The sequence below is a fragment of the Balaenoptera borealis genome, assembly GCF_965194805.1.
Source record: "Balaenoptera borealis genome assembly, chromosome: 12".
NCBI lineage: Eukaryota > Metazoa > Chordata > Mammalia > Artiodactyla > Balaenopteridae > Balaenoptera > Balaenoptera borealis.
In genome coordinates, this window is record NC_138869.1 from 102,241,714 (window position 1) to 102,260,999 (window position 19,286).

The window sequence follows — 19,286 nt, forward strand, 5'->3', positions numbered from 1 at the left end:
CACAGTGTCTGGCATAAAGCAAACCCACAACAAATACTTGTAGAATGAGAGAATGAATAAAGTACATTGCTTAGAATGGTATAAGTGCTCAATAAGTGTGGATTAGCATTGCTTTTATGAACTCTCACTTGAATTAGTATGTAATAAACTTGAAAATATCTATTATTTTATTGGATCTCATATACCTGTTTTAGAAGCCCTCTTGGCAGAGTTGCATTAAGAAATTTTTTTATCCAAGCCAAACACAATATACAACACGACATCTATTGCTGGCATATGACCCTGGCAAATTTTTCTCCCCTATACCAATATGTTGCAATCTTTCAAATTTCCTGTACCTTTTCATGTATACGTGTGAAGCCTCTGACCAACAGTTAGCAAGAAACTGAGACCTCCCAACACACATGTGACTGAGCTTAGGGACAGATTCTCCAGCCTCAGCTGACCCCTGAGACAATGGCAGACCCAGCTGAAAGCTTGATTGCAGTATCAGGAGAGACCCTGCACCAGGAAAACCCTACTAAATGGCTTCTGGGCTTCTGAGCCTCAGAAGTTGTGTGAAATAGTAAATGTTTGTTGTTTTTAGCTGCTAAGTTTTAGATATTTTGTTATGGAGCAATAAGTAACTAATACATACTTTGGCACCTGGAAGTGGAGTGTTGCTGTAACAAAACTTAAAGCGTGAGAGTGCACTGAAACAAACAAAGTCCAGTGTATGGACTTTGAGTGGAGTGTAGAGAGGCTAAAAGACCTTGAATAAGATGCTACTACAAACCTCATGACCTTTGAGAAGGATGCGAGGTGAAGGCTTATTGGAAACTGGAGGAAGGGAAATTTTTATTACAGAGTGTCAGAGACTTTAGCAACACTGTTGCCTGTAGTTGTGTGGAAAGTAGAAAAAGTACCTAATGAAATGGCTGGTCCAGCTCAGGAGATTTCCAACCAGAGGATTGTCAGTGCCACTTGGTTTGTCCTTGCTGCTTATTTTAAAATGTGAGGGGAGAGAGATCAACTAAAGGAAGGATTGTTAAACCAAATGAGTCAGGACGTGATTTTTTTTTAGAAATTCTCAGCCTTGTAAGATGGTAGGCGGTGATAAAATGAAGAAATGTCTTCCATGCAAAGATCAAATGCCAGGAAAATATGGCTCAAGGATGAAACTAAAAATGTGACAGTCAAAACTTTTGTTAAGACTTCAGAAATGTCAGAGGTGATGCCTCAGAATAGTATTCACTCGGACAAAAGGCATTCTAAAAGGATCAAGGGTGTGCCTTATGGTTCCTCCGAATGAAGCAACAGGATTTCTGGGGGACTTAAGATTATGGCCCCTCATCCTGTCAGTGGAAGCCTGTGGTAGAGAAGGTCTTCTCCTGAAGAGATCTGTGTGTTTGACTTTTGTCTAATGCAGTAGAATCCACTAAGAGTCACGAAAGACTTACAAAGTCTTAAATGGAATTGCATAAGCAGAGAAATCACCTGCTTTGATTGAAAAGAACAGAGAGAGGACAAAATAAAAAGAGGCCTCTGGACTCTAAAATTCTACTGACAGGAAGCAGGGTGGGAAAACTACTTAGCTGCAAACTTGTGCTACCTTTCATGAAAAAAGGAAGGAAGATCCAGAAGATGGAACCAAGAATCCAGAGGACACAGCTGAGAGCCACAGAGAATTACTCCCAGATCTTGAGACTTAATCAAGGAACTTCCAACGTTTGTCTGGATTTCATAATTACTATGGACTCATGATTCCAGCCCCCTCTTACTCATATCTTTTTGTAATTCCCTCCCACAATTGTACCAGAATTGATCTGTATGACCAATAGCATACAGTAGAAGTGATGGTATGTCATTTCCAAGATTAGGTTATAAAAGGCTGCAGCTTCCATTATCAGTTCTCCTCTCTCTCTCTCATTCTCTTATCATTCACTTTCACTAAATATGTTGATATTTGCCTGTATGATACCCTTTCAGAACATCTGGAGGAATGTTTTAATAGGATTACTATATATTATAGTTTGCAAGGGATAGTGCTGGATTATGCCTGTTGTCCTAGAATAATTAAAATTTCCCCTTAACTCCCCAAATGTCCCAGATTGGATGATAAATTATATGATCACAATTATTATTAACATCGCTATCATCCTACACATCCAGCCATATATCCATTTCCATTTGGTTAAACTGTACTATTATAGGGTGTGTGTGTGTGTGTGTGTGTGTGTGAGAGAGAGAGAGAGAGCAAGAATATTCTTTGCAAGAAATATTCTTGCTAAGATGAAGAAAGCTGTGTTGGTATCCACAAGGCATTTCTCCTTTTTTTCATATCGTTTACTATTCTCTCTACCTTCTTGGCCAAAAAAGTAACTAAGTGGAGTGAGAAAATTCAGATTCCATGATAAGGTGGCTACTAATGGTATAATCCCCATGTTCTTATTTGGAACCTTAACCTTTTTTTTTTTTTTAGAACCTTAACCTTTTAAGAGTCAGCATACCCTAGTCTTAGAAAAGCCAACTTTTACATAGATGTTTCAAGTGTATTCTGAATATTTTTTTTTCATCTCTGTTTTCTTTTATGCAGGATTCGAAATTTGAAGGGGAAGGACTCAGTGAATACCTTCCTATGTCATGTTTAAAGACGGACAAAATATTTGAGAAGTACGTTCCCTTCATGGTACATTTAATGCATTTTATTTGTTTGTTTGTTTGTTTTGTGATGGATTAAATATGGGTTAATTATAGGTGACAGGCACCCCTTAGTTTGATTCACCCCGAAGGTTCAGGTTTGTGATACCCATGACCCCATTTCCTCCTGGGATTTATCTGTGCCTTTTCATTTATATAGGATAGCTTGGGTATGGGGCTTTATATCTCTCAGAGAATATCCAAATCCTTGATCCAGTGTAGGAACTTCTACGACTGGGATGTGGCAGTTTCTGCCCCTCCATTGCAGTACAGGAGATGCAGGAGTGGAGGGTGTAGGTTCAGAGGAGTTTCTCAAGCCGATGGTCTCACTTTGAATCTTAGGCTTCGCCTAAGATCACTATAAGGTCACTATGTGACCTCGAACAAGGTGTTCAACTTCACTCAGCATCAGCTTTTCATCAATTAAGCAAGAATAATAATACCTTGGTGGATTATTTTAAGGGTTAAATGAGATGATAAATATAATGTATTTCAAAGAGTGCTTTGAGCATGCTAAGCACTAAATAAATATGAGTTAATACCGTACATCAGTGGTTCACAGCAGGGATCAATTTTGCCCCCAGGGGACATTTAGCAGTGACTGGAGACAGTTCTGATTGTCGTGACCGGACCTAGGCAGGAAGCTGTTAACGGCATCTAGTGGGCAGAGGCCGGGGATCTTGCGAAACATTCTATTCTGCACCGGGCGGCCCCCGGAACAAAGAATTACATGGTGCAAAATGTCAACGGTGCAGAGGTTGAGAAACCTCGTTATACATCAGTGCTGCTTATTCATCGCCATTCTACTTAACTGCTAATCCTACTAGCAGTGAAAATACAGTATCATCTGGAGTGAGACCTGTCTGTGAATACTATTCAGTACCTGAGAAAATACGCTGTGTGGGCAGGATTATAAGTTGCTGAGGTGTCCTTTCAGTGCTCCATAAGGTATAGACTAACATGTCTCCCAAACCCAACATTTCTTTTTTTTCTTTTTTCTTTTTTTACATCTTTATGGGAGCATAATTGCTTTACAATGGTGTGTTAGTTTCTGCTTTATAACAAAGTGAATCAGCTATATGCATACATATATCCCCATATCCCCTCTCTCTTGTGTCTCTCTCCCCCCCTCCTTATCCCACCCCTCTAGGTGGTCACAAAGCACCGAGCTGATCTCCCTGTGCTATGCGGCTGCTTCCCACTAGCTATCTAGTTTACATTTGGTAGTGTATATATGTCCGTGCCACTCTCTCACTTCATCCCAGCTTACCCTTCCCCGTCCCTGTGTCCTCAAGTCCATTCTCTACGTCTGCGTCTTTATTCCTGTCCTGTCCCTAGGTTCTTCAGAACCTTTTTTTTTTTTTTAGATTCCATATATATGTATTTGCATACGGTATTTGTTTTTCTCTTTCTGACTTACTTCACTCTGTATGAAAGACTCTAGTTCCATCCACCTCACTACAAATAACTCAATTTCATTTCTTTTTATGGCTGAGTAATATTCCATTGTATATATGTGCCACATCTTCTTTATCCATTCATCTGTCGATGGACACTTAGGTTGCTTCCATGTCCTGGCTATTGTCCAACATTTCTAGTGATAGGACTTTATCCCATAATGGCCAGGGAGGTTGATGCCACATTATACGTGAGAGAGAGCTAATTATAGGCTAACTTACAGTCGTGAAAATTGGAACTAACCTAAATATCCAACAACAAGGGATTATATCAATAAATTATGGTAGACACTTAAAATTAAATACTAAGACATTGCTAAAAATTTGTACTTAGAAAAAGACTAATCTCATGGAAAATATGTATAATACACAAAGTGGAAAATACAGGTTACAAAATATTTACAGCATCAGCCTCATTTTGTAAGGGAAAAAAAATGTGTCTAGCTACCCAGCTGTGAAGAATAGACCTCAGTATTTTACCACCGTTTATCTCTGGGATGTGGACTAATGGATGACTTTGGTGGGGGGATTTTTATAAAATTAGATTTTATATAGTGCACAAACATACATATATATTAATATAATTACAAAATTAATAAGTGCTGTATACAAGGAGAAAAAAGAATACTATGCCACAAGTTCTAATTCAAAAGTGAGCTGATGTCTAGTTTGGCTCCTGGTCTAGACTATGATGGCTCCAAGGGGACACAAATCACTAGACTTATCTCTAGGTACCTGGTGTCATGTTGAAGCTGTGTATTAACCTTTTGATGTGCATTGCATTCCTTTTTAACTAGGGAAGGTATTTTTAGAAAACCTCTAATTACAAAGAAATGGAATTACAAATGAGAAGGCTATTTTTTTTTTCCTCTTAGGATGATTATCATGAATTCAGCATCTAATTATTTAGATTAAGTTTTTAGGATATTTCATGAGTGCCTTACATTTCTTGCCAAGGGAACAAAGAAAGAAACTGAGGAAAACATCGCACTGTGGTTTACATAACATGTTTGAGGTTTACTAATGAAATCGTTTTACCTTCATAACAGTATAATAGGGCCATTACAGACAATAGATACAGTAGTTTAAAAGTAATGAAATTTACAACAAAGTGTATTTAATTTGAGATTGAATTGCCAGCAAATATGTGTCCTAATGAACTCCTGTGTCAATGTAGCTCTACCTAAATTAAGGAGAATCATTTCTATCCCGGGAAACTAAATCAGCTGTGAGATCCAGAAAGGCCAGTCCTCTGGTGGGGGGACTGTCGTTGTCACAGATGGCCCTGCTGCTGGAACTAAGCTTAAGTCAGGAGAAGTGAAATACAAGATCCTTCTTTGGAAAGCAGGGGAATGCTGGCTGTTAAGACTTGTAAACCTAAAAGAAAAGAAAAAAAAAGAAAGAAAAAAGAGTCGATAAAGAAGAACCTCAGATCAAGTTAGTAAATGTTAATAGGAGGAAAAAGCCTGGGGAACTTTCTGAGGGTAGAAATAGATCTTGATCTCTGGACATTGCATTTAAAAAAAAAGAAAATGCTCCTTGGCTATTCAATTTTACTGTTATTGAATTATGGTCAGAAAATCTGTACCTTTTATTTTTTTTAGAATTTGCTGAGGTTTTATCTGTTACCCAAGTTTTGAAAAATATATGGACATTTAAAAAGAAATTGCTATTAATTATATGAGATCCAGTGGTTTGTGTGTGTGTGTGTGTGTGTGTGTTTCTGTTTATTTACTTATATTAGTCTATGGAAGTCACTAGTGACTAAGAAAAGTGTGTTAAAGTCTCCCCTTACTATTTTGTTTCAATTAGTTTATCCTTTTATTTCCTGCAATTTTTACTTTATCTATTTAGATGCTATATATTTCGGTATATAAAAATGAATAAAACGTATATTTTAATTTTGAAAAAAAAAAAAAAAAAAACAAAAAAAAAAAAAAAAAAAAACAAAAAAAAAAAAAAAAAAAAAGAAAATGGTTATGTCATATCAGCTATTCATCTATTTAAATAATTTTCCCCATAGTTCCTCCAACAATTTATAAGATTGAAAGGGTGGTGGTAGAAAATGAAGTGGTAACATATTTTATCAAATATTTGATCTTCTGGTGATTTCTGAAACAAGCCATATTTTAATTGTTGGGAGATCAGTAGCTCATATAGTGAGTCATACTTTATAGGGTCTCATTTCAAAAACTACTCGCCTCCCAACTTGAATCCACTGCAGCATCTCTGATGTGTTTCTCTAACTCCCAGTTATTCTTAGAAATCGTTTAAGGGAAACATCAGATTGTGCAGTGGTACCAAAGGCAAACCTTTTTATTATCCCGCATTGTCAATTTCTCTTCCTAATATCTCCCCTCTTCCTATACCTGCTGCAGAGCTCCAAGTCAACCAGTAATTGCAGACCTAAATGTTTGTAAAGAAGGCAGCAGAGCCAAGCTTGGTATCCGCACAGAAGTAACCCACCAATCAAAGGGAGCAGCATGGCCTTGGCCGTGCTGGAAGGTGAGGCTCTTGAGACTTTTTTCCTCTGATGTAATAAGTTAAATCTAAGATCAATTTCATCGACTCACTTTCCTGTTGTGCTTTTCTTCCCATAGGACCCTTTAGAGAAACAGAGTTCTAGCAGGTCTTAGTAACTAATTTTGAGAATTCTAGGTTAAAATAGAACAGCTAAAACGTTCCATCGCGAAGCCACTGGAATTCTTCGAAACGGTGTCCATGGTACCAGGCTGGGTTCTCACTAGACAATGAGGCAGACTTGACACCATGCAAATGAGACAAGGCTTGAGATTTGATGAATCTTCTAGCTCCTCTCCCTACTTGGCTGACACTTGCTCTGAGGAAGGTTGTAAATGCAGGAGAGATTGTGGTATAATTCCTCAGACTGGCCTTTCTGCCCCCTAGTCACCATTCGATTATCTTCCAAATTGCTGTGTTTCAGAGAGATAAAGATTTTTTATGGCTTGCTGACTGGAAACAACGACATGAGCCAGCAAAGTGATGGCTGAGGGGCCATGCATAGTAATTCCATTGGTAAATGACAAAACCTTTGTTTGTATGACATTTCTAAAATTACTGCAGAAGATGAATCTAAAATACAAAATGTCACATTTGGCATGCAAAACTATCACAATATATCTCAGTATAAAATTCATAGAGGCATTTAATTTAGAATGTGTTTAATAACTCAGTCTGCCTGCATCAGTAATCCTGCCTTGAGGTTTAAAGAGATTGTCTTGTTTATTCACATGGTGTTAGTTTTTAAAATATTTTTGGAAATCAAAATACTAAGGTTAAGTCTCTATTGTTAACTAAGATTTTCTAATTAAACCAAAAAGTAATTGTTATTCTGATTAGTGTTTAAGTCTGAGTTGTATGAAAAAACAAAAGAAGTTTAGCAACTTTCACTGTTGGTTTAACTGTGATTTGATTCCAGAAGCATACTGTCTATATGGAAATATATATTATCTCTCACAAAATAAAGTCTAGGCAGGATTAAAAAGGGCTTACTGTTAACTGCAGATTAACGGGTGGTGCTACCAACACAGGTAGTTAGGAGAGTAACCTGATTCCAAAAATGACATTAATTTTGCTTAAAGCATGATGTAATAGAGAATTTTTCAAGGTCAAATTATTCTGAAGACTATTAGGGTGGAAAACATGACTTTCTGACATTTGAGTTATTAATAATCCCAGTTTAATTTTTGTGTATTCTGAAACAATGGTCCACTAAAAACCTTATCAATTTGTATCAACTTTTCAGCATTTACCAAAAATGAATGGCTTATTTGTCCCAGCCAAAGGTAAGCAAAGAAGTTCAAATGTCCTGTAAAATAATCTTCAGTCATATACTTCAGTTACATGCAATTTATGCCAAGTTTTAGGTTAAAGCACATAGAACTGCTCTTCTTTCTTTCTTTTTTGAATCTCACTTGAGGCCTGTGGGGCAAGGTGACCTCATGTTCAAATTAAATACAAGTATTTGATCAAGTGAGGTGTTCGTCTGACCTGTTTTGCACATCACTAATCAGTGGGGCCCATGGTCTGTGATTAGTATGAGAGGTAAGGGCTGTCACCTTTCAAGCTTACTGCCCATGTTCACCCAGCCCAGGTATCTTAAGAGGCCCACTGTGTGGTTTTTAGAAGTGTTGGTTTCCTGTTCATTCTATCTTATTATAATAGATGAATGGTTTCTGATGTCACAGATCATTAACATACCACACTTAAAACCTGGCTCAACTTTCCCTCGCATAATCGGTAGGCTTGTCTTTTGACCCCCTAATTACATGTCGTGTGTCCTCCTCTGTTATCACGGCTAATACCTGACAATTACAGGTTGAGTAAAAATAATTGTCTATTTTTCCCTCCCTGAGAAGCGCGCTGTGGCTAATTGTGTGGTTTCCCCCAGTTCCTGCATCATTCAAGAATTTCAAGAAACCTGTCTTTTCTTTGGGTTGAGCAGAGTCGGTCACCTCAGCCTCTTCAAATACAGATGAAATGCATAAGGGGTCTCAAGAACAAGGCTCCCCAAGGCTCCTACTTCCTCGAAGTGTCCCTGCTTGGTCGACCAGGTGGCCGTGTCTTGCCGTGGTGCCCGACGGAGCAGCTGAAGACCAGAACACACCCACTGAGGCATGATGGAAATTTTTATGATGTGGGGCTGTATTTCCACGAAAACCTTTATGTGGTAAGCTGGTCTTTTTGCACACGTACCACTATCTGCTCCTATCTGTCCAGCTTTTCACCTCTAGAGATGGTTTTAGGTACTCAGCTTTGTGTAGTAAACAGAAAGGATTTCATTCATTCATTCAGCAAATACCCAATAAACACTCAGTATGGGCCAAGCACTTTGTTGTGGCCGGTACATGGACACCCTTAGTCCTGTGTAAAATGGAATGCCATCCTTCTTTATCAAGATCATTACTGTGGATCCTTGGTATAGTTCTTCACCTTTTCAGGATTTACATGACAAGAGGTCACTAACGTGTGTATTTTATGTGCGGTATCTGTATACATTTGTAGGCAGCCAGGGACACTGATTTTAGGTGAGAACCCAGATTTAGGTAAGAAGAAATGTTGGAGGTTGTTCAGAAAATAGATTATGGATATAGGGGAATGTGTTTACCAAGCAAAGGGAATCTGGATGGGACAGTGCTGGGCGAGAGAGAAAGGGGAAGGTAAGATTAGAGAGTGTTCCTGGATGCAGGGATGAGAAGCGGGGGTCCAAGATCTTCAAGTCACCTTTGGAAGGAGAGAGGATAAGCTTAGCTTTCTCTGGGGCATCAGCACCGGACTGACGAAGACAGGGAACTCCAGCCCAAGGAGAAGAAAGGAAGGGGCTGGGTTAGTCCCAGAACCTTTACTGTGTGCTGGTGCGTTAGATGCCAGGCATGAGAATGGACTGTTTGAAAATATAGAATTGCTTTCTACACTATTAATTTGAAGGAATAAGACAAACATTGTAAGAATCAGTGTAGGTAACACAAGGCTCCCGGGCTGACAAGACTCACTGAGGAACCAAGCCTCAGTTGGCTCATCTGTGAAATGGGAATAAAAATATCTGCCTATCAGAAGCATTACAAAAAATGACTGAGATGATTGTGGAAATACACACTGTCAATACATAGTAAGAATTCAGAAGCTTCTGTGATTATTATTGTTATAATTATTCTGTCTCTTTGATGGGGAAGCCCATAAATGTTTACCAGGGGACTTTCATTTTAATATATATGATGAATGCTTATATCTTGAACAACTTTTGAATTAACCTTTGCTTGAGAACAATGGTGGTTAACAATTTCTTCTCTAACAAATGATCCCAAAAGCCCTGTTAACATGTGTGAGACACATGTGAGAGGCGTTAGTCAGGGGTGGGTATGGAGAGGATTTACCCCCTGGGGGAGCACGCTGTCCCCATAGAACCAGACTTTGAGGACAAGTGACACGAAGACAGCAGATGTAATTCAGCCCCTGACATAAGATCTTGGTTTTCACTACTTATATCAGAGCAATTTCAGGAATGTGGTGCTAGCTAAGATTTTAGTTAATAATTTTAAAAAAGGTCTAATCTGTACTTAATGGGCAACTACATTCTTTTGGTACAGTTTAATTAAGTAGCTACCATTTTAAATCTTGGAGCTAGGTTACCAAATATACCATTCGAAGAGCTTGCTATCTAGAGCCATCTGCATAAATAGCTGTTTTACATTGAAAAGCACTCTAAAATGTTCTTTTTTAAAATTTATTTATTTTTATTGATTGATTGATTGATTGCTATGTTGGGTCTTCGTTTCTGTGCTAGGGCTTTCTCTAGTTGCGGCAAGCGGGGGCCACTCTTCATCGCGGTGCGTGGGCCTCTCACTATCGCGGCCTCTCTTGTTGCGGAGCACAGGCTCCAGACGCGCAGGCTCAGTAGTTGTGGCTCACGGGTCTAGTTGCTCCGCGGCATGTGGGATCTTCCCAGACCAGGGCTCGAACCCGTGTCCCCTGCACTGGCAGGCAGATTCTCAACCACTGCGCCACCAGGGAAGCCCTAAAATGTTCTTTTTATTGTTATTATTGGTTTAGATGCCCATCCCCAGCTCCCCCAATAGAGGTGCGAACTCTGAGTGCAGAAGCCACATGTATTGCTATGTTTGCTTTGAGCATATTCCATGCATGCTGATGAATAATCCTAACAGAGAGTGCTACAGGTTAAATGTCAGGAGGGATTAGAGGACAAAGAGGTGCATCAAGAATGTCTTCAGGGACAGGGAGCAAAACCCCTAAGAGACGGATGTTGCCAAAAAATGTTCACAGTGTTGAAAAGCGCATCAAGTCCGTAGGGGAAAGCAGAGGCCAGTCGTTCCTCCAACACTGAAATGCATTTTCCCCTTCCTGCTAAACAGAACAAAAAGTATCTTGGAAGAGCTGAAATAACAACCCCAAATTTTCTTTCCCTGTGTCAGAAGCAAACAAACCAAAATAATTACTTCCTGCCACAGCCAAGGAAAATGTATTCTTTAACAGCCTGACAAAATGTCACTGAATTATATCCATCCCTTGGTATCACCTAGCAAAATCCTGGATCCCCAGAGAAATCTACTAGGGTGTTTCACATTCAGTGTATGTAAGAAAAGTACAAAAATTCAGGACAAAGACAAAAACAAGAAAAGCGCTCTAGAACTTGACAGGAAAGAGAAGTCATCTGAGGCTGTTTGGTTTCAGAATAAAAAGGCTGTGGCTCAAAGTTCTGTTCATTCCACTGGGTTCTAGCAAACTTTTCCACTAACCACACAATTCTGCCTGCCAGGTCACTCTGCTAGCAGTTTGTGGGAGACTGACAGTTATAACAGCAAGGTTTAAAGAAATGTCATTTTTCAATAGTAGGAATACACATGCAAAAACACACAAATGTGCTTGTGTATGTAACTGATATAGGGGCATCTAAGATATTTACATCATTTCTTTTCATATACAAGCCTAAGACAGGGTCATTTCTCCATGAACAGGAGAAGTTGGCTTCATATGGTTGTTTGAGAGTGCAGGACATCTTACCAATGTTAATCGAGGAGAGATGGTCATCTATTCCTACACAGACAGGAGGGACAGAGAAGGTATGGCCCAAATGAAAGGGCAAGTCTTCATTACAGGAGAAGCACTGAGTCTGCTGAGGAAATGTCTGCATTATATGTCTGTAAGGTTACATTGTTAATGGAGCTTGGAATGAGGGTACAATGTTATAGCATCAAAGGTGGCTTCTCTTTGGTATCAAGCTGGACCAGTAGGCAAACAATCGAAGGTTAAGGTGAAAAGTTTGCTTATAGGGTTTGATAAGCCTCTAAGTGAGGCAGCAGATATATTGGTAAGCCCAAGGTAATAGCCCTCCAAACATCCACGGTCTTACTTCTGATACTATCATTTGGATTTTGTCCCCAGTATTTCCACACTTTAACGTCCATTTTCCTGTATTGTAAGATGGAGATGTTCAAATACGATGAACTGACTAATTTTAGCTTCAGTCCCCTCATGTAAAATGAGGTAATAACAACTCCTTTATTTGAGTTACTGTAAGAATCGTATTAAATTAAATTGTTATGGAGTCTAAACTTAGTCTCATCTTGCTTGAAGATATTGAATAATTCCTTGGTAGAGACATTTGGAACCTATGTATCTTTTGACATTAATCTTGGAATTCTCTCAAATAGAAACATTGCCTTCTTTGTAGATTGTATTCATTAACAGAAATGAGGCTAGGATCTTTGGGAAGAAACATTCCAAAAAATATGCCTCTTGACTTTTGGTTCTGGCAGGATGATAAACTAAATTAAATGTTTAGATTATCTTACTCTACCATCCTGCCAGAATCAGAAGTCAAAGGCATATATCGTTTTCAGATTATGTTCTATAAATATCTGGAAATTTTTTTTTTTTTTTTTTTTTTTTTTTATTTTTGGTTGTGTTGGGTCTTCGTTTCTGTGCGAGGGCTTTCTCCAGTTGTGGCAAGTGGGGGCCACTCTTCATCGCGGTGCGCCGGCCTTTCACTGTCGTGGCCTCTCTTGTTGCGGAGCACAGGCTCCAGACGCGCAGGCTCAGTAATTGTGGCTCACGGGCCCAGTCGCTCCGCGGCATGTGGGATCTTCCCAGACCAGGGCTCGAACCCGTGTCCCCTGCATCGGCAGGCGGACTCTCAACCACTGCGCCACCAGGGAAGCCCCAAATATCTGGAAATTTTAAATGAGATGTTAGCTAAAGCCTTTTAGATGCATTAGATAAACATTCAAGAAAGAAAGGGATCTCCCTGGGAATCAGAAATGAAGAGGAAATTGTAAACCATACAGGGAGTGGGTAAACCAAGGCTCTGGCTGCCTGCGAGAGGGGAGAAGAAATGATCAATCTTATTAATCTAAAATTTTGAATTTCAATGACCAGTCAGGAGATGAGGCCTTGGGCCCATTAGGTATGGAATGTTGAAAGAAAGTCTCTTGCATAAATCTAGGATATTCAAGACTAGTCTAAAATAGATAGACTAGACCAAAAAAATCTTCCCACCAATAGAGGGGAAATAACAAGAAACTTCTCTTTCTCTGACTAGCCTCTGATTTAAATTTTATTTCTCTTGATGGAAAAAAATATACTAGTTGAAATTAAAAATTCCCAAGATGTGTTATACAGACGAGATCCTCTCAGTGGAGAACCAATGAGTTGGAAGCCAGATCTGAGGAAATTTCCTAAACTATAACACAGAGAAAAAAGAAATGGAAAAAGTGATTTGAAAAGACATGGAAGAGAAGGTCTAACATATATCTTATAAAATTTTCAGAAGTAGAGGTAGAGAGGAAGGGAGAATAAACATTACCTAAAGAGATAACAGCCACTAATTTCCCAGACTTGCTGGAAGACACAGACTCTCAGATTAAGGGAGCAGAAATTCTGAGCAGGGCAAAGTAAAACAATCCACATGTGGACACATTGTAGTGACGCTGCAGAGAGCAACAGTAGAGGACTAAAGATAATTGAATAATATATGCAAAATTCTGGAAGAAAATTAATTTAAAAAGATATTTACCTAACCTATCATTCAAGAGTTGGGGCAGACATGTTCCAAATGAGTAGAAACATTTTTGACTAAGAATACTGTGTTAGTTTCCTAAAGCTGCCAAAACCAAGTACCACAAACCTACTGGCTTAAAACGAAGAATTTTATTGTCTTACAGTTCCAGAGGCCAGAAGTCTGGACTCACGGTGTCAGCAGTGTCATACTCTCTCTCTGAAGATGCTTGGGAAAAACAGTTCTGTGCCTCTTTCCCAGCTTCCGGTAGCCCCGGGTGTTCCCTGGCTTGTAGGTGCATCACTCCAATCCTCTGGCTTCCCATGGCATTCTCCCTGTGTGTTTATCTTCACATCAGCTTTCCTCTGTATGTGTCTGTCTGTGTCCAAATTTCCCCTTTTTATAAGGACACCAGTCATATGGGATTAGGGTCCACAGTAATGACCTCATCTTAACTGGGTTACATCTGCAAAGATCCTATTTCCAAATCAGGTCACTTTCTGAGGTATTGGGGGTTAGGGTTCTTCTTCTGGGGTACACCATTCAACCCATAACAAATATACCCGTCACAGGACCTTGCTCAAAGAATTAACAAAGGATATCTTTCAAGAATAAGGAAGAGTGCAAGAACCAAAGCCATTTTGTGTTATTCTTTCGAAACTCTATATTTGAAAGGTTTTATAACTTTATAAAAGAATATTAAATAAGTATGAGATATAAAATAAATATTAAACAAATAAAAATATTCCCTTTCTGTTCCATTTTAATAGAATATCAGGCAATTAAGAGCACTTGAATAGAAAAAGAAAGAATAAAAGATCAGATAATGTGTATAATGAAATGATTATTTCTCCAACTCATTAACTCAATAAAAACTCAAAGTTAAATCAAAGGTTGGGGCTAGGGCATTTCTACTTTCACAGGACAGGTCCACTCCAGTTTGGAAACCACTGATTCATATATGTGTGGGAATCCACCTTGTTTACAATTAGAAATATTAAAAGTTATAGAAAACGTTACTGTAGGAAAACATTAAATTAGGAAAATATTATTATAAGAACATTGGATAGATACTTTGGAAATTTGGTGAAAGATTTTGTTCTTTCTTTAGTTATATTTGGTTTCAAATACATTCATGTGAATAAATAAATATGGAATTTTTAGAGCTGCATAGATGATTGAAAGAGAAGACGTATTACAGTACTTTTTGAAAATGTGAAGTCACACATTAAGAATTGCAATGATTGTTATAATTGTCTTGTCGCCCAAAAGGGTGACGTTTTAAAATATCATTCTTGAACTTTGGTAATGGTATCTGGGCCAAAAGACCATTTTGTTAATTATTAGATAGAACTGTTATGCTTGCAATTCTCATTTTCACTGGCACAGGGATCGGCCAACTTAAAAAAGGATATAACTAGTAGGTTAAAGAAGAAAAACCAGCAAAATTCAGGCAAAGAACACTGATTAATGAATTAAAAAAATGTTTTGAAAGGTCATGTGCTCATGTTGGGCTAAGCCTCAGGCAGATCTGTAATAAACATGACCAGGCCCTCTGTGTGGAGCAGGTAACCCATGCTGACTCTGAATTTGCTGATATTACAGGGTTATTTTTTCTGGAAGGATGTAGCATTCTGGAACGATTTCTATCATGATTCCATTAAGACCATGGTTTCCTTCAATTTAAGCCTGCATATTTCTCTTTTCACATTACCCTGCACCACACAGAAAATAAAACCGTGTCTTGGACTGAGGGTTTGTGTCACCAAAGGGAAAAAAAAATCATTTGATTTTGATGGTACTTAACCCCATTTTATTCGATAAGTACATCTGTTTTGTTTGGTTTGGTTTTTTGGGGATCACCTGTCAGTGTGAATAATAAAATTTTATGAATACTAATTTAAAGTCAAAAGTGATTTGTCTTAAAGTGTGGCAATCTCGAGGATTCCTTAAGGAAGAAGTCAAAGACGTGACATAATTTCCTTGGACAATATTTAAAAGCACACTCTATAGCAAAGAATCTACAGCAAAAGGGATGTCGAAAAACAGAACGTGATGACACAGACTTCCAGATGACGGAATCACAGTGAGCAGGCATTTATCTGTCTCTTACGTTCAAGGGGATCTGCTTTTTCTTATTTGTGCTGAGGCTTTTTCTCTTGATAATGGAGATAAAATACATTTTAATTACAAATAAAATGTTTTGAAAATGCTGTCATAGAAAGTTTTCTTATATATTGAAATATGAAGAATAAATACAGGAGGCCAAGACTTGGTGGGATAATGGTTAAGTGTGTGCTCTTCACCTTGATTTGAATTCTGGTTCCAAAACCTACTTAGCAAAATGACTTAGAGCTTTCACTCTATCTCAACCATAAAATGGTCATCACAAGAAGCCTTATCTCATTGATCTTTTAATGTTACCACTAATAGGGTGAGGACAAAATATTTTAAAATTAAGAACAAACCAGCTCTAAAAACAAGCAATGAACAAAACCAAAATATATTCCTAAAATGAAGTTTCGGTTAACTAAAGTATGCCATTATTATTTCTCTTTCTAGTATGTCCACGATTATATTGTTTGAAAGGACAAATGAGCAATTATGAACAATACTTATATCTTTGTATCCTAAGTTCTTTCTAAAACCAGTATTTTTAGAACAAAGTAGAGTTTACTGCCTTCACTGACATTATGACATTTAACCTCAAAATAAATAAATGACATAGACATTATTTCTATTTCATGGATGAGAAACCGAATTTTGGAGAAATAATGCAAGTTACCCCAAATCATATAACTTATTAGGACAATGTTGGGAATGAAACCCTTGCCTCATAACTCTGGATACTCAACTCTTGCTTCCTAACTCCATAAAGGGTTTTCCACTAACCCCAGTGGATCACCAATGTCCCCGTGATCATCATTAACTAAAACAGTCTTTCCATCACATCACTTCACCACTTCCTTTTTAAAACCATTTGTTGATAGGACTTCCCTGGTGGTCCAGTAATTGACTTCTCCTTCCAATGCAGGGGGTGTGGGTTCAATCTCTGGTCGGGGAGCTAAGAGCCCACATGCCTGGCAGCCAAAAAACCAAAACATAAAACAGAAGCAATATTATAACAAATTCAATAAAGACTTTAAAATTGGTCCACGTCAAAAAAAAAAAAAATCTTAAAAAAAACCCCATTTGTTGACTCCCCATTGCTCTTAGGATAAATTAAGCATTTTTCCATGGATGCAAAGATGCTGATAATGTGGCCTCAGCCTCCTTCCACAGCTTCATGCTCATCTAACAGAGCCAGCCTCCCTCCACGGGCCCAGCCACCCAACCACATTTTTTTTTAAATTAATTAATTAATTAATTTTTGGCTGTGTTGGGTCTTTGTTGCGTGTGGGCTTTCTCTAGTTGCGGTGAACGGGGGCTCCTCTTGTTGCGGAGCATGGGCTCTAGGCCCATGGGCTTCAGTAGTTGTGGCACGTGGGCTTCAGTAGTTGTGGCTCATGGGCTCTAGAGTGCAGGCTCAGTAGTTGTGGTGCACGGGCTTAGTTGCTCCACAGCATGTGGGATCTTTCCGGACCAGGGCTTGGACCTGTGGACCCTGCATTGGCAGGCGGACTCCTAACCACTGCGCCACCAGGGAAGTCTCCCAACCACCCTTTTATCTTGAGCTGTACCCAAGCTCCAAATATCCTCCAAGTTCTGGTGTGCCATTGGACATTTGTCCCCAATGTTAATTCCTACTTATCCTTTGGCTTCCAAACTCAGTCATTTTTGCTATTGTCTATGCACATTAATTAACTCCAACAAGAGTTCAGGTATTTGAGAGCAGAGGCCATACTGTATTTATTGGTATGTCTTCTGGAGCATACAGTACTTGTACATAGTAGGTATTCAATAACTACTTTTAAAAGAGAAAAGAAAATGAAATGTGAAACTCTAGTTATAGAGGTGCAACAGGTTTAATGTTAGTTCAGTTTACCAACAATAAGTACTACGAGGAAATGTTAAGATAATCTTAAGAGCCCAATCATGGTACCAGTAGTTTCTAAAATAGAAATAAACCTGATTGAGAAGAAACACATCAATTCAGATAAAACGATATTATTTTAACATTAATTATATACGGGGAGCCTGTCACTGGTAATGAATAAGGAAATAAATATCATTATTTTATTGTTTTACAACTCATGTTTATTTAGTCTCATCTCCCCTCTTTAACCTATAAAAATAATATTTTAGGTAAAATATTCAAAAGAGAGAAGTGAGCCCATAAACTCACTTCCATGAGGCATGAGCAAACTCGACTAAGCTCATTCTCTAGTGAAAAGGTAGATGACAGCCCTCTGGTGTGCCTTCTAGAAATTTCCAGAGTACTTAGGCACGCATGGGGACCTCCCCAAATGCATTGGTTGATGTTATGTTAACTGCCAACTTGATTATTTTAAAGATCAAGAAGAAATTTCTCCAGATGATTTTTGATATTTTCAAGTGACAAATAGCTGTATTGGCCTTTCTGATTACAGAAGACAACTTAAGCTCTTTGTTAAGAAAATCAGAGAATTAAAAAAACTACATGTAAAAGTCTAGTTCTCAACAAGCATGTGCTCCTGTTCTGGAACCACATTAACTGAGTTCACACTTACCTTCATTTTATTAGTCATAGCTGTCTAACTATGCAAAGGAGAAGTGGAGTTGATAAATAAATATATAATCACTTCAAACTTAGGAAAAAAGTACAGGTAATAGAAGAGTGGCGCCAAGTGGCCCCAGCCAATGCCCTGTGGAGTAGATGAGCTACTTTGCTGAGTCATCTGTGATTTTCTGATCTGCACGATGGGGAGATGTAGACAAAGGTTGTTTCAAGTCACTGAATTTTGGAGTAGTTTGTTATGCAGCAATAGATAACTGAAGAACTTATTTAGCCCCTTCTGTGACCAAGAACTACATCGAGAGTTAGAGAAATAAAGTCAGGGATCTCTTCTTAAATTGCTTGGGTAGCTTCTGCAAATTTAACCTTGTGTGCTTAAGGAAAAAGAATCATTATGTGTCTAAATTCAGAGGTGGTTCACCCAAAAGGCATTTGAGTCCTGTGTGCAATGTCTTGTCCTTTAGTTATGCTGTGTGTATGTGAAAAAGAAGATGTGGGAGATGTAAGTGGATAAATAAGGGGGCTGTTATGGACTGAATCGTGTTTCCCCCAAATTCATAGGCTGAGGCCCTAAATCCCAGTACCTCAGAATGTGACTAAGTTTGGAGACAGGGTCTTTAAAGAGGTGAGTAAGTTAAAATGAGGACATTGGGGTGGGCCCTAATCTAATATGACTGGTGTCCTTAAAGAAGAGGAGATTGACACAGACACACACAGAGGGAAGACCATGTGGGGACACAGGGAGACAAACCAAGGAGAGAGGCCTCAGAAGAAACCAATCCTGCCGACACCTTGATCTTGGATGTCCAGTTCCAGAACTGTGAGAAAATAAATTCTTATTGTTAAAGCCATCCAGTCAGTGGTACTTTGCTATGGTGGTCCTGAAAAAGTAATAGAGGGGTTCATGAAGAACTGGTGACAATGAATTGTCCTTTTATTCAGTGGGAAAGAAGAAGCAACAATT

The 19,286-nt window shown here is 38.6% G+C and overlaps 1 protein-coding gene across 1 annotated transcript in view; it reads left to right on the forward strand.

Annotated features, from left to right (window-relative positions):
* The window catches only part of LOC309608051 (uncharacterized protein), a 286,253-nt gene that overhangs the window by 67,547 nt on the left and 199,420 nt on the right, over window positions 1-19,286 (forward strand). The window contains exons 8-10 of the mRNA XM_082347275.1: window positions 2,576-2,652; window positions 6,515-6,641; window positions 8,602-9,017. Coding sequence (XP_082203401.1) covers window positions 2,576-2,652; window positions 6,515-6,641; window positions 8,602-9,017 — 620 coding nt within the window. The remainder of the gene's footprint in view (window positions 1-2,575; window positions 2,653-6,514; window positions 6,642-8,601; window positions 9,018-19,286) is intronic.